The 21241-nt window shown below is 36.2% G+C and overlaps 4 protein-coding genes across 4 annotated transcripts; 1 reads left to right on the top strand and 3 right to left on the bottom strand.

The window, feature by feature from the left end:
* The first annotated feature begins 62 nt into the window (after positions 1-62).
* Positions 63-5326, top strand: LOC125203425 (pumilio homolog 5-like). The gene is given in 11 exon segments (XM_048101762.1): positions 63-231; positions 910-1525; positions 1683-2648; positions 2650-3050; positions 3172-3313; positions 3390-3497; positions 3922-4134; positions 4316-4426; positions 4532-4726; positions 4828-4999; positions 5087-5326. Coding segments are annotated over 10 exon segments (2895 nt in total). The 5' UTR covers positions 63-231; positions 910-961; the 3' UTR covers positions 5110-5326.
* On the bottom strand, positions 5295-7949 carry LOC125203426 (probable mitochondrial adenine nucleotide transporter BTL1). Its single transcript, XM_048101764.1, has 7 exons — positions 7931-7949; positions 7543-7599; positions 7201-7341; positions 6855-6949; positions 6233-6566; positions 5902-6139; positions 5295-5822 (listed from the first exon to the last, which is right to left on the bottom strand). Exons 2-7 carry the CDS (start codon positions 7570-7572, stop codon positions 5572-5574), a joined length of 1089 nt encoding a protein of 362 aa, XP_047957721.1. The 5' UTR covers positions 7573-7599; positions 7931-7949; the 3' UTR covers positions 5295-5571.
* A 3483-nt stretch (positions 7950-11432) lies between these two features.
* On the bottom strand, positions 11433-15562 carry LOC125205960 (J domain-containing protein required for chloroplast accumulation response 1). The gene is made up of 8 exons (XM_048105191.1): positions 14825-15562; positions 14150-14492; positions 13934-14069; positions 13276-13376; positions 12625-12690; positions 12294-12383; positions 11814-11990; positions 11433-11693 (listed from the first exon to the last, which is right to left on the bottom strand). Exons 1-8 carry the CDS (start codon positions 15331-15333, stop codon positions 11655-11657), a joined length of 1461 nt encoding a protein of 486 aa, XP_047961148.1. The 5' UTR covers positions 15334-15562; the 3' UTR covers positions 11433-11654.
* A 925-nt stretch (positions 15563-16487) lies between these two features.
* Positions 16488-19697, bottom strand: LOC125203747 (protein KRTCAP2 homolog). Its single transcript, XM_048102178.1, has 5 exons — positions 19546-19697; positions 18565-18736; positions 18165-18216; positions 16939-17005; positions 16488-16827 (listed from the first exon to the last, which is right to left on the bottom strand). Exons 2-5 carry the CDS (start codon positions 18718-18720, stop codon positions 16749-16751), a joined length of 354 nt encoding a protein of 117 aa, XP_047958135.1. The 5' UTR covers positions 18721-18736; positions 19546-19697; the 3' UTR covers positions 16488-16748.
* Positions 19698-21241: the final 1544 nt, after the last annotated feature.

The following is a 21241-nucleotide window of genomic DNA, read 5'->3' as shown; positions in this document are numbered from 1 at the left end:
AGTGTAGTCTGTAGACACGGTGGTGGGTTCAGGAAGCGACATATGTATTTTAAACTGCTCTTTTCTTTCTGAGTTTGGGTTTTTCTCATTTTCTTTGTAAACATTGTCTCCTTCTAATTTCTTCATCATCAGCATCATCATCACCATCATCATCTTCATCATCTTCTGGGGTTTTGAATTTCGGATTTTTTATTCTACTGTTGATCGGAGTTGCGTCTCTAATTCAACAGGGTGAGTTGTTTCATGTTTGACCTCGCTTCATCATACCATTTATATATGTTTGAAATTTGTGAAGACTTCTCCTTTACTCTGTCTATGCTTGTTTAGTATTGTTTCCACCGAATTCTTGCATTTTTTTGTAATCTTGTTTGGCTGTTGGTCGAGAAGGGGGAAAAAGGAGTAGCTCACAGTGGTATACTTGATAGAATTCTTGCTCTGACCCTGCCTCAAGCGTCTCAAGCTTCTGCTTTTTCTACGATTGATTCTTTTTTGGTGCGTATGTGTGTCCGTTTTCTCATCCCTATGATAGTCAATATTCTGTCTTTAGAATCACAGCTTAATTATGATTTGATCCTGATGACCGTGTTACTGAAGTAGTCGTTCACCCTGAAATAGGTCAGTTGAAGACTTGGAAAGATCTACCTATATTTTCTTAATAGATAAATATGGTCAAGCAACATGGAATTTGTTAGGTCTTTGTATGTACAATTATGGTTATGGTTTGTCATATTTGATTTTATTGAACTTTTGTATACGATTATGCATAGGTTAGCCAGTCTTTGCTTTGTTTTGCTAATTAGATTAAATTCTTAGGCTCCCTTTTGTTATGGCTGAGTTCAATTTTATGTGTTTCTATCCTTATTTAGAATCCCTGGACTTACCGTAACATTTTTGCTGCCTAATTGAAAGAAATGTGAACCAGCCTTCTTAACAAGAGTCGATCAGCATTAATAGAGCTACTATGGCAACTGAGAACCCTATGAGAATTGTGGATAGTGGTGGAGCTGGAAAGTGGTCACCATCTAGCGACACTGCTTCCTTCACTTCAGCTAGTGCAGTGACGGATGAATTGGGATTGCTTCTTAGAGGACATGCTGTTGATAGAAATCGAAGTATCATCGCTCCCAACCGTAGTGGCAGTGCACCTCCAAGCATCGAGGGCTCATTTGCAGCTTTTGGTGATCTTATAAATAAACAGCCCGTCCCCAACTCAAGTTCAACAGCTTTGAGCAGTGCTATAGGGAATTCTCACTCTGAGTTTTTGCAGCAGGATGATTCTTTGTATTCAAAATATTTAAACAATGATTTGAATGCAACGGCTCATCCTCATACAATTACGAGGAGCAACATGCACCTTGCACTCCAGAACGCGTACAATCCAGGAAGTTCTCTTTCCACTCATGAGGAAGAGCCTGAAGGCGATAGATCACCCAAGGGAGCTTCGGATGACGGAGTGGATATCGTGCTTGAGCAGAACATGCTGTCGTCTATTGGTCATCATAAAAGCTTGGTTGATCTTATACAGGTATAAAAAGTTTCTGATGAATTATTGGCCTTCAGTTGAATTTATGATCATCGATCATTGTCGCCAGTATATTGGTCTGAGTCTTTTATTAAAAACTGCTCCATTATCATAGTTTTGGCTTTTTAAAAAAAGAAATGGTTTACTCTCCAATTTTCAGGCAGATTTTCCCCGAACACCTTCACCAGTATTTAGCCATAATATTGCGCCCGGCCCAACTGAAGAAGCATTTCATCATGATATTCAGAACCTGACATTGGATTCCTTGTCCATCGAAGCTTCAGAACCACGTGAACCAAAGTCAAGTACGGGTTCTACAAGTAAGATTGATTTGCCTCGTGGGTCAATATCAACAATTGAACCTCCAGCGGCTTCAGTACCTATATATCCTTGTCTTGACACCTCAGGAAGGTCTACTGCTTATATTGCTAGTGATCGTGTGAGTGGTGGCAATACAGAATCAGATGCTTTCAAAAGCGTAGATAGAGTGGAGAGTGATCAAGATAAACAAGGAGTAGAGTTTGATGAGCAGCATGAATTACATATGCAGAGTACTCATTCTCAGCATGCTGCAGGGTACCATGTCCCTAGATCTCCAGTACAAGGACCTGGTCCACAATCATTTAACAACTACTCAGCTCCACAGGGCCGTATCGAGATGCAGGCACATCTTCATTCTCACAGTGGTCACCCTCCTTTATATGCAACTACTGCAGCTTACATGGCACCGGCAAATTCATTTTATACAAATTTGAATACTTCTGGTCTATATAGTCCACAATACAGTGGATATGCTATGGGTTCCTCGTATCTGCCCCCTTATTTGCCTGGATATCCACCTCATACAGGTTTTCCTTTTCATTTTAACGCCAATCCAGGACAAAGTTTTGTTGGACAAAGTGCTGGTGTTCCAACTGGGGAAAACATCTCCAAAGGGTCTGTCGTACAAAACATGAACAGGTTCTATGGCCAACCTGGATTGACGATTCAGCCCCCCTTTCCGGATCCTCTTTCAATGCAATATTTCCAAGGGGTTGTGCAAGATCCATATGGTGCCTCTCTGCAGTATAATCAGTTGCCTTCTCCTGGTATGATTAGCAAACCAGTTGATTCTTTTACTTTAACTAAATAATCCAAATTCTATTTTTCATGCAGGTGACCAGAAATTCCAGTTAACCCCTAGTGGAAGTATCGGCATTCACAGTCCAACGAAAATGAGGATACCGAGTAGTAGTTACCTCAGCAGTCCTACAGGTCTGGGATTTGTGCCTCAGTTTCAGTCGCCACCTCTTGGTAGTCCAGTAATGCCAGATTCCCCAGTTGGAGGCCCTAATTCATTGGGAAAGCGATATGATATTGGATTTTCTCAAAACCCAGCAAAAAATGTTGGTATTCCAAGATGGCAAGGACAGAGGGGAGCTGATGGTATCAATGACCATAGGAAGCATTCATTTCTTGAAGAGCTGAAAGCTAGCAGTACCCGGAGAATTGATCTCTCAGACATTGTAGGCCGTATTGTTGAATTCAGGTAGAATTTATGTTTTTGTTTATTTCTTTCGGTTTCTTCTTTTGCTATCATTTAGATTTATAATGGAGCTCAATTGTTATCCTCGATGGATAAAATCATTGTATATGCATTGCAACTTCAGTGTGGATCAGCATGGCAGTCGATTTATACAACAAAAGTTGGAAAATTGTAGTGTTGAAGAGAAGGAGTTGGTTTTCAGGGAAGTTCTTCCTCATGCTTCGAAATTGATGACTGATGTCTTTGGGAACTATGTTATTCAGAAGGTGGGCTTCTCACTTTCTATGCATTGAATATTTTATGGCACATATGAGTAGCTGTACTGCATTTTGGTGTTTGCAGTTCTTTGAATATGGAACTTATGAGCAGAGGAAGGAGCTTGCAAGTCAACTATCGGGGCAGATGTTGCCTTTAAGTTTACAAATGTATGGTTGCCGGGTAATTCAAAAGGTCTGTGCAAGGTCTTATATTTTTATATTAAATCGCTGAGCACCTCGTAAATAAGGATCCTGCCTATTTGAACAATGTTTCAGCCTGCCGAATATCGTTAACAATAGATTGGCATGCTATCCTTCAACGTAATGACTTAGTTTATATTCTGATGCCTGTAATCCATATGCTTTGGTTTGTAATGAATTTTGTTTGTTTTATTCATTTTATATGTATACCCTACACTCATTGGTTACAAAACCAATTCTCCTGATAGTTTTGTTTGGGAATGGTGACTAATCATGCCTTGTTGGTATTCTGCAATTTTGAATACCTTTAGCAAATGATACAAATGAGATGAATCTTATAAGTGTTAACTTGCTTGAGATGAATCTTATAAGTGTTAACTTGCTTGGTTCGTATTTTATTTATTCATTCACTTCAGGCACTAGAGGTTATTGAAGTTGATCAAAAGACGGAACTTGTGCTCGAACTTGATGGACATGTGATGAGATGTGTACGAGATCAAAATGGAAATCATGTCATACAGAAATGTATTGAATGCGTGCCTCCAGAAAAAATTGATTTTATCATCTCAGCCTTCCGGGGTCAAGTAGCTGCACTATCAACTCATCCATATGGTTGCCGTGTCATTCAGGTCATAGTATTTTTTCTTCTTCAAGTGCTCCTGATATATTTTAACCTATAAGTGCATTTTGGACTTGATAAGTCTTGTTTATCATGGCTAGAAGAATATTCTCACCTCTCTACAGATTATCTGTCATGACTGATGCATATGTTCAAGATAGATAATTAAATCTCCCCAGATCTGCTTGCAGAGAGTTTTGGAGCATTGTTCGGATGACTTGTGCTGTCGACCAATAGTGGATGAGATAATGGAATCCGCATATGATCTTGCACATGATCAGTATGGTAACTATGTTACGCAGGTATGGAACTTCTGATATTTCGGCCCTTGTCATTTTGTCCAACATCTCATATCCGTTGATATTTAGTTGTGAGTTCCAAGTCCAACATTTGGTGTACTGTGACAGCATGTGTTGGAAAGGGGAAAACCATTTGAGCGTAGTCAAATTATCCAGAAATTGTATGGAAGAATCGTGCCGATGAGCCAACATAAGTATGCATCAAATGTGGTGGAGAAATGCCTCGAGTATGGTGACACTACTGAGTGTGACTGCTTGATTGAGGAGATTCTTTCACAGCCTGAGGATGGCGATAGTTTATTGGTAAGAGAAATAATTTGAAGTAAATTTTAAGTTTTGAGGTAAACGTGCTGTGCTATAGTTTGCTTTCCAATGCTTGTGGTGAACTTTATCTTGGTATTCAGACGATGATGAAGGATCAGTACGCGAATTACGTGGTGCAGAAGATTATTGATATTAGCAACGAGAATCAGCGGGAGAGACTGCTTAACTGTATCCAGCTTCATCTTGTTGCTTTGAAGAAATATACATATGGGAAACACATAGTTGCCCGGTTTGAACAATTGACTAATGAAGGTGTGGTATACAGATGGATCAAACTCTCTCTCTCTCTCTCTCTCTCTCTCTCTCTCTCTCTCTCATGCTGAATGTTATTATGTGCAGATAATGAATCTTCAGAAGCCTAGGCATTCTTTGACATGGCGGCAGTGAAGTGTATTCTATGCTGGGCACTGATAAGTGTTGCTGAATGCTCTGATACTTTGGAATTATATTTTTAAATATATTTGGCTTGCAGTATATATGTGTTGTAGGAATTGTAAGTTGATTGGATGAATAATTCATAGTTATCTTGCTACATACATATCTAGTGTTGAACCAAGAAATGAGCTTCAATTCAATTGAGCAACATGTGCGTTTTACCTGCCTACATAAATCCAGAAACAAAATTGTGCCCAATAATCCAAATATCATTTGTGCTAGTTAGCTTTCTCTATCATGAAACTTCTTCAAGAGTAAATTTCCAAGGAAGATCAACCCAAAACTTCCATCTTCTTCACCTTCAACTTGCAGGCCTCATCTGCCCACCTGCAAAAACAAGCCTTTGGGCTAAATTGACTTCTGCATCAGGGGAGTTAGACCATTGTTTTTCAAGAGGGACGCTTTTCAGTGAGCAATATGTCTTTCCAAGCTTCGTAGAACATCCATGTGATACCAGAGGAAGGCATCACCTTCAAGCAGCTAGCCCCCCAGCCTCGATAGAGTCCTTTAACACCCTCGTCTCTGAAAACTTCAGAGAGTGCAGCCGCCATGTTTGGTGGACATTTCCCTTGCAGAGCTCCCACCATTAGCCGCTTCCTCGCCACCTCCAAAGGATAGCTGATGGTGCTAGCCGTCAAGCCTGCAATGTTTAAAGAGATTAATACAAACTAGTACTAGTATAGTTTAATTGTAGCATGGAAACTGAAATGCTGTGTTACCAGAGAGCGCCCCAATTAGGAGCATCTCAGCACGAGACAAAGAATCCTTTTTCTTTGTTAAGCAATATGATTTCTTCATCGTCTCATACATGAAATAGTAACACGTGCTGTATGGGAGCATGCCGATCAATGTGGGCGACAACCCAGAGTATAGACCACCGATTCCACCTTCCTTGTATATCTTGGTAACTGCAATACTTAGGTTGGGATATATATCAGGACTCACTGTCAACCTGTCCTGTATAAGACCAATGAAACAAACAGATAAGAAAGACTAATATTTACCCTCTTTAATTAACTAGTTACCCGAAGACGTAGATTTTGCTCATACCTTTAAGACTTCAAGGGGATGACAGGCAAGGGTACTAACAATTCCTGCAGCAGCACCAGCAACAGCAACAGGAGACAACCAGGCCAGAGAAAAATTGAAATTCAGATGGCCTAATTGCAAACTTGGGCTATCATTCAGCTTCCATTTCTCTTGTGCTGTAGTCATTGCTCGTTTCACATATTCAAATGTACCAAGCTCAATTGCTTGCGTGGGAACTATGCGAAGCATATTTATTGCATTCCCAGCCCAGAGCCCTTGCCAGCCCTGTTTTTCAATAATTTGAACAAAACTGCCATATATGTTTTTGGACCCAACACCAACAACCATCCTTGTCCTGCATGTTTCGATTAACATTAGACAAGAAAAGGAATGCCGCATCCACATGTTCTGCAAAAGTAAAGTTGAATTCCAGAATAGCCAAATCAATGCACAATTTTCAGGAATTTAAGTGATCCAATATCAGTCTTCTCGAAATTTACTTTCTCTACACTTGACTATTAATATCATTTTCCTAAAACGAGTGCTTAAAAGAGAGGGGGTAATAATCTGTGAAATTCCAAAAAGTGGACACAAACAAACCTAAGTTAGAAGTGAATTGCAAAACAGAATAGCAGGATCTAACCGGATGGTCTCGAGAGGGGCAAGAATAGCTTTGGTCATGGCCCCCGCAAAAGCCCCACTAAGGAACTCGCCCACTTCTCTAGTCTTTAATAAATCCTGAGGCAAATAAAAAAAGTTCAATCTTTTTCTCAGGACTGCCAGCAGCTGAATTAAAACAACACAACAGTTGATTCTTATTAAAAGAAATCCTCATTAAATTCTAGTGGTATATACCCATGTAGTGAAAAAGCAAATAAAACAATGAATTCCAGAGTAAGTGGGAAGGTGGAATCTTGGTGGATTGATAGTAGTATTAAACAACAAACACGAGAGAGGTAAACCAAATAAAAAAAAGAGGAAAAAAGAACCTCAAGTGCTCGTCCAATATTAGGAAGCATGAGGTGTGGAGGAGCGGGCTTGCTATGAAGTTGGAGCTGGAGTTGTTGAAGGTCCACCTTGGGTGTCATCACCACTCCATAAACATCTTCCATCACGCAGTAGCTCTTCTTCTGCGAATCAGATTTAAGAGCCATTGTTACAGATTCAGCAGAAATAAAATAAAATTTCCAATTGAACAAGCAGAAAACGGATTTCGTAATGTGGGCAGGGCTAATTTGAAACGGTGATAAAAACGAATATGAAAAAGGTGGGAGTGGGAGATAAGTAGGATGAGAAATAAAAGGCAGAAAAGTAAAGAGAAAGAGATATACCTGGGTCTGGGCCGGAGTCTTTTGGATCATCTGCCACCTCTCTCCCGCCTCCCTAGCCTGAGATATTTAAGCCGCTTAGGTGTTTGTTGTTTTGCCTCAACCAAAAAGTGAGAAGAATAAATAGATTTTAGGGGAAGAAGATGATATTCAGAGAATAGTGCTGATAACAATTTTCTAATGCAATAGACGCCCTCAATTAGGGTTTCTTTTCTCACTGTTTATGCAGTCCACTTGTATTCAGTAACTATGTTAGGCGGTCAAATTTAATTTTCAATTTCTATAAAATTCATTTTAATGGTCGATGTTTATTAAATATAAAATAAAAAAATAAACACAATTGAATAAAAAAAAATCAAACATGTTTCATTAAAAAAAAATCTATTTCCACCTCAAAAATTGGAAATGGCAACAGCAGCACCGTTTCTCTCAGAAATCATGAAGGAAGGACCAGTCCACCATATGAATGGTGACACCAGTGGAGAACTCGAAGACAACAACAGCCAGTAGCAAAGCCAAAAGTTTTACTTTGGGGGCCCAAATCATTGTTAATATTTATAAGATTTTTTCCCATAAGCTTTACGATGGAGGGCCTAAATTATTGTTACTCCCTCCGTCCTCGAATACTTGACACAGTTTGTTATTTCGGTCCGTCCTCGAATACTTGACACAGTTCACTTTTTTCATTTTTGGTAGTGGACCTCATATTCCACTAACTCATTCCTACTCACATTTATTATAAAATTAATACTTTAAAAGTAGGACCACATCCCACCAACTTTTTCAACACACTTTCCATTACATTTCTTAAAACCCGTGCCGGGTCAAACCGTGTCAAGTATTCGGGGACGGAGGGAGTAATATTTATAGGATTTTTTTGATGTTCGTGACATCAAAAGTTCAAAATAATCTATATTTTCAATTTTTACGTAAATATTATATCTATATTTTTAATTTTTACGTAAACACTACATAATGGATTATGGTTCGAAATCGCAAGATTTGGACTGGAGACTATGCCTCCAACCAACTGCGCTACATGTTCCACACGTTAATATTTGTTTACATATATAGACTATGGAGTGATACATTAAAAGAAAACTAGTGTTAACACCGGTGCTATGCACCGGACATAAAATTTTCAAATCATGAAGGTAAATTACAATAAGTATAAACAATAGGATTAACAAAAAGAAAAACGCACTCCTCCCAATCCACTCTAAATGAACATTTTACATTTGAAAACTGACTTTATACAATTTTAATTTATAATATGAGTGGAGTAAAATAAAATAAAACAAATAACAAAGGGGAGACATGTGAATAAGAATAAAGAGTATGAGTTAGTTAGATTAAGGTATAATACAAATAAAGGAAAATGCACAACTAAAGATCAAAGAGGACAAATTCGTCAATATCTCAATATTCCGAAAAAAAGGGAAATATTAAACAAATAGAAAGAAATTAAAAAGAAGGAATCCAAAGAAATTATAAAGTGAAAACATAAATAAAAGTTTTCACAATCAATATAGTACTTAACTTTTCAAAAAGAAAAGGATAAAAATACCTCCATCTTGATTTAAAATCGATGAATGAAAATTATTGTTATTCACAATACATGAATAACGTTATCAAGAACAACATCAACTATAATTACGGGACGAAAGATAACAAAATATTATTAAATAAAAGAAGGGATCAAAAGAAATTATAAAGTGAATACATAAAAAAAATAATATTAGTAGGATCAAAAACAACCAAAGATTAAAATAATAATTTATAAAAATAAAAATAAGAAATATTAAATTTTAAATAATAATTAATAATAAAATAGCAAAATTATTAACTTAAACAGGCCCATTACATTACTAATTTATCTGGTTAAAAAAATAACCTGAAATGGCAGCCTAAAATAAGTCATTACTAAAGATAGCATCTATAGTTTACATTTATTTTATTTCCACTAATTAACGCACAAAAATTTTGTACTGTCAAAAGAAAAATTATCAATATTTCATTTTGCCAGCTAAGCTCTTTTAATAGGTAAACTATAGGAAAAATAAAAAGTGGTGGCTGGTGAGTGAATTCTCGGTTATTGCAGCTAAATCTCTCTCCTCACCGGCTCAACCACCATCTCATTCTCATCTGTTTCTCCTAGGTAAACAAAACTGAACAGCTTCTTCTCTCCTTTTCTTCATTCACGGTGGCCACCTCCACGCTGGGATGCCGCCGCTGCCCACTTCTCATATCTTGTTCAGCCTCATCATCTCTCCCTCCGCCTCGCTACTTCGCAGCCCGCCTGCACCGGCCAGCCTCGCCGCCGTTCCTTCCGCACAGCCTCGCCGCCCATGCCGCCTGACTCGCAGCTCCACCGCCCTGCTTCAACGGCGCCGTGGAGTTCTTTGTGTCTGAATGGGCAACTCCACGGCCTGTGCTGGCTGGTGCTCCTGTCCTCCGACGCCGGCGATGAGCCAACCGCCGCCTTGCCGCCACCACCCCTCCTCCCTCAGTCTTGCCGCGCTCGTCATCCGTTGTCGGAGCTGTCGCCGGATTCCAAGAGCTTTTCCCTGCTGCAATCAAAATTTTAAAAATGAAGAAATCAGAAATCAGTACAAAAAAAAATGGAGATTAATGGTGAAAGTGTGTTTATATAAGTGTTTAATCTTTCATGAGAAACTATCATTTCATTAGACCATTTTTTTCTCCAATCCCTCTCTTCTCGTTTCTCTAATCTGTCCCCTTCTCTTTCTCTTTCTTCACATAAAAAATAGTAGTAAATACATCTGATTTTATCATTTTCCCTCTAAAAAGGATATTATAATAACTTTATTAAATTGCCACTTTTAAGTAGTATAGATTTGTTGAGGACTAGGGCCCCTCATCAATGACTGCTTTAATCTTCACAAAATGCCTACTCTCTCAGGCTGGTATTACTATCAAGAGAGTAGTACTACGATCGATATCGAGAGAGTACTATACTCCCTCCGTCCCAATAAATATAAGAACATTTTCTATTTAGGATGTCCCATAAAAATATCTATTTATATTTTTCATAACTTCTTTTTCTCTGGGCCTCGTTATCTACTAACAATACTATAATTTTTTTTTATCTCTTATTTTATCAATTCTACGTAAATTTTCGTGCTGTTTCAAATATCTATATTTTTATGGGAATAAGTGAGCAGTTCTTTTGCATGAAATAATGACAAGTTGGAGAATAAATCAAAGAACTTACATAAGAAGAATACGAAGATTGATAAGTTTCCTTGTATAAAATAGTTTCCTATAAATTAATTACCTTTGATTTCATTCATTTCCTTCTATAAATTAGTTTCCTAAAGTACTTAACTTGTTTATTTACTTTTTATTTCCTTGTACCAATTAAGGCTTCCTTTTAGTTTATTTTCTATTTAAGCTTAATTTTTTAGGATCTTCTTTGCCTAAACATATTTTTAGGATCTTAACCAATTACCAATATATTATTCCGAGAAGGAAAAAAGTATGTTGGGTAATTACTAAATCTATTGTTTGTTTGCAAGATGAAAAGAAATACTAGCAACGCAACTTGATGAATAAATATGTCCCAATTTGTTTGCTAAACTCACGATGACAATAAAATTGTTAAAAATCAAAGACAAGCATTTACTCCTCTACAATTAATTACTACTAACATAAAGAGGCATTATGATCAAACAGAAAGTTTCATTGTACTCACCAAATTGTTAATCATTTTTAATTTTTATAAAATTTGTCTTCTTTTTGACAAACTTTGCATTCATACTCGTATAATCAACTACCAAGACTATTAGTAATAGATGGATGTACTGTATTCTAGTAGTATTATTATGGCGCCTACGAATTTGCTTAATTTAATGATAACTTTCTACAAAGAATTAAACAATAAAGCAAATCCTGCACAATATATCATTTTAATGAGTAGAATACCATTACAAACGGAAAATTATACAAATTTGCATCCTCTTGAATCATGGATTATTGATTTCACCAAGCATCTCTGTGATTTTTTAAATTCATAATACATCGATCTGATCCTCCCCGCCCGACAAAAGCAGCTTTGAACATGAGAGCTTGAGGAAATTTTCGTCTGTATGAAATTATCGCAGTTCCTCTGCACTAAATTTGTTCCAAGCTTCCTATATAGAGAATTTTCATGGATGATGATTAAACATATAGTATCAGAAAAAGGTTTATGCACCTTTTCAGAAAGGATAAGTTTCTAAGCACGGCATGAAAACCATGCTCGTGAGGTTTACCTTTAGAATATCAAAAACCTTCTCAGCGATATATTTTTGTTGGAGATTTGCTCCTTTTTGTTGAACTTTGTCTGGATGGACGTATAGGGTGGCCTTCTTGTAGACCTTCTTCACTGAATTGGAAGTGATCATATCTGTCAAAGATACTGAACGCCAGCCACTCTCGGGCCACAAAATCTGCAAGATATTCCATATGAGATTATTGATGGACAAAGAAGTTTACAGGTCAAGGTAGAATCGATGCTTGCAGTAGGATGCACTTCAACAGTTAAGTATTCAACCCAAATCTCAAATTCACATGTCAAGGAGAAAATTGAAATGATTGTTTCGCAGCAGCCAAAGGCAATCCAGACGTTTAAAGTATGATTGTGATAACACACATTCCAAAAGCTGATGAGATTTGTTCATATATCCTAGACCAAGCAGTTGTCAATATAAACGAATGCGGGCAGAAAACCTTATACTACTACAGAAATCGACCTGCTCTAGTGATGACAGCAATGCTCGTATATTGCCTTCTTTTCCAGCAGCCCATCGCTTTATGTCATACTCCAACACTTCTGCAATCCTCTGAAATAAAGAGTTACAGATTAGGAGCAAGGTTATTTAAAGAACCTAAGATGGTGATTGTCCTAGTTTTCAATTTCCATATAAAAAATCACCCAAGTCTATCTGTTAAGTTTCAACACCTTGGAAGTTAGGCAGAGTTTTATGTAACAATGTGTATCCATACAACTTGACCATATGTCAGGTACTTAGTGCTAGTGAATTGTTATTACAAATCAGTATTAATAAAATCAAATATTCTTACACGTTTCTCTTCCTGCTCAAACCGACTCTCAAGATCACGCTGATTCTTTTCAGCGAGTGCTTCAGCCTGCAAACAGAAACAAACAAAACTTAAAATCCAAATATGTATACAAATTATACACACACCACAAAAATTTAAGAACCACACTTCACTCCTATTTCATCAAGTACTGTGTGAACTACGAAGGTTCTAAAGACTCACTCCTATTTCATCATGTACTATGTGAACTACGAAGGGTCTAAAGACAACATATTCATAAATCCTAATTACAATCTGTAAATGCAAGACTAGGCATGCTCAAATTACCCTTCGCGGAAGAATTAAGAAATGGTACAACGGAAACTATATTCCATTACCATTAATATTTACATGAGACTATGACAGGTGAGTATGTTACACGATTTACTGGATATAACTAATGAAATATTAGTCTAGAACATTTTCAGGAAGTCCCAATTATCGAGGGAATCTTTTATTCAAGACTTCACTACAAATGATGCATTTCTTGTAACCTCTTTCATTTCAGAGGTACACAGAATGCCATCTTATGATAACTTTCTAATGCATGGTAGCCCCTTTAGAATATGAATATAAAACAATCAAGAGAAAATTTGCACCATGTAGCATTAAATTTAGCTAATACTAACATACCATGCGTTCATTTGTCCTCATATGACGCTTTAGCCTAGCTCTTCGTCTATCTTCAGGTTCCCCATCAATTTCGTAAAACTCTTCAGATGAAGTTGTAATATCTGTAAGTGTCCGAGCAGGCAAGTAACAAGTGAAGACACACATCAAATACCTTATAAAACAGAATATTTTGGTAAAGATGTGCTAAATAAAGTGAGTGAGTTTTTGCTGATTGATTCCCAATTGTTTCACACTAGTCATAAATTAAGCAAATGTAAATAAATGGGGGCCATAATTAACATAACTTTTGTAATTAGTAGCCAGACATTGAATGTCTTTCACACACTTGAGTTCATCCAGTAACTAATTCAAAGTTGAGCCATAAAACACTCATCATCAGGTATTTATGCATATAAAGAAAGACCCTCATAAAGATCCAAATGCACTGACATATTAAAAATATTTCCATTCCCAAGACTATGAAAGCAATTTACTTAGAGATGAAGCAGCATGCTGGAAATTTTAAAATATTATTGATACTCCTTGCAGACAACTTAAGTTTTTTGAAGAAAACTTCACTCTTTTAAGAATTTTGTGTGTGTGTGTGTGTGTGTGTGCAGTGCACCTCATATATGAGGAGACCCATTCTAAAAGATTATTGCATTGTCTGGATAAGTACCTCCAAAAAGTGAAGTAAAATCGTTGCCAGTATTTTTAGCAGGGAAGGCCTCTTTAGTGTTGACTTTGGGCTGTGGAGGAGCTCGCTTCACTTCAGGCTTCTTGTCTTCATGGAAAAAGTCGTCAAAGAGGGAATTCTAGATGGAAAATACTAAATCAATAAAAACTTGACTCAAACATCATTCCAATATTCAGCTGAGATGAAGTTAGAATCGACCTGAGTCATAGAGCTTGATCTTGAGGTATTATTTTGCTGCACAGGATCACTACCACCAAAAATATCATCCACATAACTGGTATTCCCGAACCCCTTCATACTTGCATCCGACATTGGCTTGTTATCAGGTGCAACTTTTGATTTGGTCCCACCACTGAGGAAATCATCTAAGTCATCAATAGGTGATTGTACTGAACCTTTTCCTTTGTCTTGGTTAGACGGCCCACCAAATGGCCAAGAGGGTGCCGATTCAAAGACTAAGAAAGGGTCATCAATCAAAGATGAGCTCGACTTAGATTGATGAACATTTGGTGCTGGAAAGGATTTTGTCTCCGAGAATACTCTATTAAAGATAACACCACATAAGACAAACTTTAAAATATAAACAGCAACAAAAAGAAAATAAAACGCAACAGAACTCGGACTAATATCACTCAATGCCATTCCATCGATTAGTTGCTACCCATCCCTTAAAACCAAGAACCATAGCTCAGAACACAAAGCAAAGATAATTACAATTCCAAACAAGCTACCACTATATTCTCAGTCATTACAACTGCAGTAAACTAGTACGAGTTAACATCATAATTCAGTAATTTCAAATCATATATGCGGACTCATTGAATTCCGCATCGACAAAAAATGTAAGCGATTCCAAATGATTAAACACAGTACCTAATTGTAGCGCTTTCTCCTCCTAATGCCGGTATCAAATCCTCCAATCCAGACCCCTTTTTCTCCAGCTTCGTTTTCGAATTCAGCTCTAAATTCCCTAACAGATCATCAACATTACCTACAGGCTTCGGCTTATACCCCGAAAAATCATCAAAACCGTCAAAACCTATAGGACTCTTCGAGTTAGTACTATAATTACTCCGAGCATTCGAGCCAGAAAGCACAGTTTCCAAATCAACTCCCCCAAATTGCTGCGAGTTCGAACCACCACCACCGAAAATATCATCATCAACAAAGAAATTACGGGATTGCGGAGCATTGGATCTGAAAATCCCGTCGAGCTGATCAACAGGTAGAGAATAAGGATCGCCGATCGACGACGGTGCCGCGGGGGTATGGCTATGAGGTGCGGATTGTGGTTTATGCTTTGGCTTCAATTTAGCCATGGGCGCTGATTTCCCCTGCGCTCTGAAACCGATGCTCTCAACCAAAACCCCAAATTCGTCCATTATTTCCCAAAATTGAAATCGGATTTGAAGGCAGCAAAAGGAATGAAGAGATTGTGGAAACGATTGATGGATTGAGGATCAACGCAGAGATGATGGAGGAATTGATTTGAGGATGCAACGAAATTTTGAGAGGGGTGAATTTCTAAATTCTCTCCTTCAAACGCGTTGTCGGTCGAGGCAATTTGATTCAGATACAGAGATGATGAGAGAAAGAGAGAGAGAGGTGGCGGTGGGCCAGCGGCCAGAGGGGCGGTTCGGACTTCGTATTTTTGACACGCTTTATTATTGTTTGTTTTTTTTCTCACCTCTAAAATCTCGCTAAACAAATATGTGATTATCATTATGAAAATAGTAGTACCACATTCTGTTACAATGAAATAAGAATATAAAGGAAAATAAAAGAAAAAAAATACTTGTTTTAGAGAAATACTAGTATGTCATTTTGAATTATGCTGAGATGAGATAGTTAAAAAAAAATTGAAACTTAATATTCTAATTTCAAAAATTATCGTACATAATAATTAAGCTTACGCTCCAATATGTGGTCATTTGAAGTCGTTTTATATCATCTATAATTACAAATCTTTCATTACTCTTCCGTTCTACAAAAATATACAATCTTTTCTTTTTAGTTCATCATACGAAAATATATAATTTCTAATTTTAAAAACTCTTTTATCTCAATTGAGGTGGAACTCATTATCCACTAGCAATACTTTAATTTTTTTTATATCTCTCTTACTTTACTAATTGTGCACTAAAATTCGTATCTAATCCAAAGTGCATATTCTTTTGGGAAGGGGGGAGTATAATTTGAAATCGAAATCGGCAGGCGAGTGGTCATATGAGGGATGTTGATTCCGAGAGGAGGGCGTGTGGCAGGACAACACACACCCCTTTGGTTGCCACCAATCCACCTGCATCGGGTCTTGCCATGGTCTCGTGCCCCCGGGGGGCACCTATTCCCCATTGCGGGTTCATGGAAAATGATGTGTCTCACCAAAGGAGCACACATTTAAAACATGTGATGTGGCCTCATAATCTAATCATTTAATTTAATCTCAAAGGGGCAATTGTTCCAAACATTTATCAAAGTAAACATCCGTTTCTAGTTAAAAAAACTGAGGCTCGTTATCAAAAAAATCCTAACAAAATTCAAGAGAAACAGAATAAACTCATAGTACGAAGTATTCAGTTATACTACATCATAAAATTTATATAGTATCTAAATTTATGCAAAGATAAGATGTTAGGAACTCCAACTCTAATAGCAGAAAGAACTATCAAGAACTGATTACTGGAGAACCAATGTATGCTAAGGTTTGTAGTTGAGATTGTGCTTCGAGGAACAGTAGCAGATATACCTCTTACTGTGAGGCTACTAAGTGAAATCAGAGGAATAGGAGAACTTCCATTCAAACCCTTTTAGCTTTAATGTCAGTCATTCCCGAGAGTTTGTTGACCTCGTATAAAAGTCCAGTAGAAAATAGAAAGCTGCACAATAGTATATATTTCAGACTCGACATTGATGAATTTTCTTGCTATTTTCTTTTATCATAAAACCTTAAAATGTAGTGACAAAGAAAGGTGTTAAAAATGCCATACCAAGTTGTGATACAAACTCGATGAACAGTACTAGCAGCTATTAGAGCCACGGCTTCTGCTATGATAACTGAATCACAAAAGACAATATGTAAATAGTAATTGGTCAGAATAAAAAATGCACCTCATTCACTGAATGAATGAAGACATGAAGTTTCTTGGTACCAAGTTAATATAGGCTGTCAATGAATGACATGAGAAAAAAATAGCTTAGGAATGTCAGATTAATATAATCTTATAATCTATTGACTAGATGAATAATATTGTTTCAAGGAGTCCAGCATCATTTCGTTACTGCATATTTTTAGCTACTTGGGTGCATGAACCAGACAAACAACCATACTGGAGTTTCTAATCACTTATCACCATATCCGCCAACAACATTGATAGCTCCCTGGAGGTTGCTAGAGATTTTTTAAACATAGTCACAAGTATTACGAGTAAAGTTGGTTGATATTATCCATATGCGAGTATCACATGATTTGTTTACATCCCTAGCAAGTTATAAAACTATCCTATACAACCCTTGATGAGTTCCGAACTAAGTAGTACTTCTGAAGCATGTCAACTTAAATCTGATAGTCTTATCACAGAACTGGATTGCAACTCTCTTGTTAGAGTCTGTATGGAAAGTTATGATTGGTGGTCGAGAGGTGACTAAAAATTTTTGAAGGTTGACAAAGTTACAAGAAAGCTCTCTCCCACTATATATGAGGAGTTTCTTTTGGGCCCAGGATTTAAGAAAATGATATTTGTTGAGTTAAGTGGAGAGAATAAAGTATGGGAGAGGAAAAAGTATGAGAGAATAAAGTAAGAAAGAGCGAATAAAGTAAGAGATATAAAGGTGTTGCTTTTTGCCGAAAAAGGAAATCAATCACTTATAGTGGGACAACCCAAAATGGTAAACATCACAAATAGAATGCTACCTATATCAAGATAACACACACTAACCCACAATTCACTAACACGCTACAAAATTTGAGAACCATTTAACTCAACCCATAAAATATTAGAACCAGACTTCAAACTTCAAAGTGGGATGGAGAGGGATAGTAAACCATTAAATTTTAATAGTACAACTTAGAGCTCTAACAAATCTATTAAAGTATTCATATTAAATAAGTAGGCACTAAGCACTTAAATGATCGATCTGCTTCTTATAAGTGGGATGCACCATTTATCCACATAAGAACAAAATATATATACATATAAGGAGAAGTGAAACTCACCAGCTCCCCACCCCGTTTTGACACCAATTGTTTCCTGATAATTTCCAATGAACTGAAGATGAAACATCCAAATCAGAGGTATAAATCTCAATCATGAAACATATATAACATATACAAACTCAGAGTTAGTGTTAGATTGGGACAGGCGATCAGAGAAACCAACAAATAATGAAGAATATTTCTAAGTTATAAGCGTTAGGAAAAGTAGTGAAGATGAAATAAAAACCTCTGCTCAGCTTATTCAACCTAATTGATCACACTATGTATCACAATACAAATGAGTCACAGATATATTTGGAATATATTTAGAAAACACTAGACATAACTCACACAGGTTGTGCTTGATCACCATTTCCATTATCATACAATATAAAGTCTTCAAAAAATCACACTCTCTTACCGTGAGCAGTGTGAGGAATACGATAGAACTTGTGAATCCTCCAAGAATAGTAAACAACTCTGAAGAAGCTAACTTTGCTCTAAACATTTCTTGCAGAGAAAGTGTGGCAACAAATAGAAAAAGAGAATACAGCATTGAACTCCCAGCTGCAGCCATGTGATCAATGCGAACTCTGAGAAACATGGGACCAATCGCATAAGTCACTATGAAAAAGGGTCTAATACCAATTAACAACTGCCACTAACTAGTTCGAGTTCATTAGCGGTGAGATGCAACCTCTGTAATTAAGATTAAAGAAATAGTGACTCAAAAATATTCTCGTAAGAAGCTTCATATCACATTACCACCTATAAAATACACATAATAGTAAACTAGGTTTTAAAGGTTGTTAGACCAGTATAGCTTTGCAATTACCCCACCAATCCATCGTAAGATAGTTAAAAATGCCTGCATAACTAAGCTTTTATGAAAAATGGCAACTCTTCTTATACAGTTCGAGTTCTACTCTCCTGCCAGTAATCATCAATAATTGGTCAGCTAAAGCTTAGAGTTCCACACTGGTCGACAAAAACCTCCAATCATTTACACTAGTACACATGGTACAGCACTGATACCCAATCTTAAAACGCCAATTTTCTCCCACAAGTTCATTGTATACAAAAATAAGCTGAAATGATGAAATCTATCACAGAAATAATCATAAACGGGTAGCATAAGCATAAAACTATATAAGCATTGCAGCTGATGAAAATTTTACACCGACAGTAAAATCAGTCCACAGTAGCTGAAACCTTTAGCTAATCGTATCTAAAAATGATTAATACGTATAACAATTTCGACGATCAACAAAACATCTTCAGATCCATTACCAACACCGCTATTTAACACGCGCACCCAGCGTATTGAGTGACAAATTAAGATCCGAATACTTGAAAATTGAAAATGAAATTGCGATACCAGAAAAATTAAAATGAGACTCACCGATGGTATTTCAATTTTGGATTTTCCTTGTTTTCGATCTAACTCCAGCGGCGAAACTGGGCGTTGAAATGATAATTACTCTTGCAAGATTTACGAAGGTGAAGAGAAGTGCTTGCACAACTTTTGAGAAAACGCTTGAAGTCATGAGCAACTTTTAAACCCATTTCAATCCTATTGTTGTGAGGCCCGTTATTCGCTGAAAACACCTTACAGTTATTATTAGTAAACCTTATGTATAGTTATTAGTAATGGAATATTATCAGTTACAAACTCTAAATATTGTACAAACTTCAAACTATTATCTAAATATTGTACAAATTTCAAACTATTATCTGAATCGTTAGAAAGTATTAATAGATGATCAAATAATAATAACAGAAAATGTTAGCACAGTGTCAATGATTGATGCTATGTTGAAATTGTATTGACATCAAAATCTTGATATTTAACAAAAAATGTCAGCACAGTGTCAACGATTGATGATTTGAAATTACATTGACATTGTGTTGACATCAAAATCTTGAAATTTTACACTGTGTTGATATTGTGTTGAAAAATTTGGAATTTATACAATAAATAAGTTTGCATTTTATCACTACCCTGTTAGTAATTTAGTAGTATTTCCATATCACACTTGATGATGGTGATATGGACGATGATATGAGATTTTATGAAATATTGTTTAGTACTATATATATTAAATGGTGAAAAAAAATATTTCTTGGTATTGATATAAGAGTATTTTCTTTAAATGTAAGGTCACAATTTAAATGTAAAGGATATAATAAAAAGAAAAGTGATGACATTTATTTTATGATAAATACTTGGAATAGATGGGATAATTTTTTTTCAAATATGTAATTTATAAAATAGCCTAATACTTGCACTATAGCCTATTAATACTACCTTCGTCCTTATTAGAAACATAAGAAATGACATAGTTTTAATGTACAATTGGTAAATGTACAATTGGTAATGTAAAAAAATTAATTGGTACAGTGAAAGAAAATAAGTGAAAAAATAATCAAAACAATGTTACTTATGCGGTTCACATCCTAAAATAGAAAGTTACGAGTTTCTGTTTTTAAGGAACAATCCAAAATATAAATAGTTTTTATTTTAAGAGACGAGGGCATGGATGTGAGCTCGGACCCACATTTGTTCACTTTTAATTATTTGCTCTTCCGTAAGAGCACAGCAGCTACATTCATACTTTCTGCAAGAGCATGCTCTTACACTATTCAAGGGTCCCACAATTCTATTATTCAATTTAAATACTTCAATTACTAAAAACATTTCCACAATATTAAAATGCATTAAAAATACCTGAAATATTATTACAAATTACTAACAAAAAATTAAAAATTACATAGGATTCACAGACATCACAGGATTGTTGATAGTATTTTTAATCTTCGCGCTCTGCTTCCATAATGATCTCTTTAGGAACTATTTTTGAAGTTACAGAGTGTTTGAGTGATAGAGGAAGGTGTAAGTGAGTTGTATGAAAAAATATGAGAGAAGTATGAGTGAGAGATAATTTGATGTAAAAAATGGTGATGAATGTGTGTACTTATAGAAGTTTTGGGATAAATTAAAAAAATTGAAAAAAATGATAGAAAAAACGACTATATTTTTGGGAATCCGAAAATAATATTTTTTTTGCATATTATTTTTTATTTAATAAATAAAAAAT

Source organism: Salvia hispanica, chromosome 2, assembly GCF_023119035.1.
Source record: "Salvia hispanica cultivar TCC Black 2014 chromosome 2, UniMelb_Shisp_WGS_1.0, whole genome shotgun sequence".
Lineage (NCBI taxonomy): Eukaryota > Viridiplantae > Streptophyta > Magnoliopsida > Lamiales > Lamiaceae > Salvia > Salvia hispanica.
This window is presented reverse-complemented; position numbering and strand designations above follow the sequence as displayed.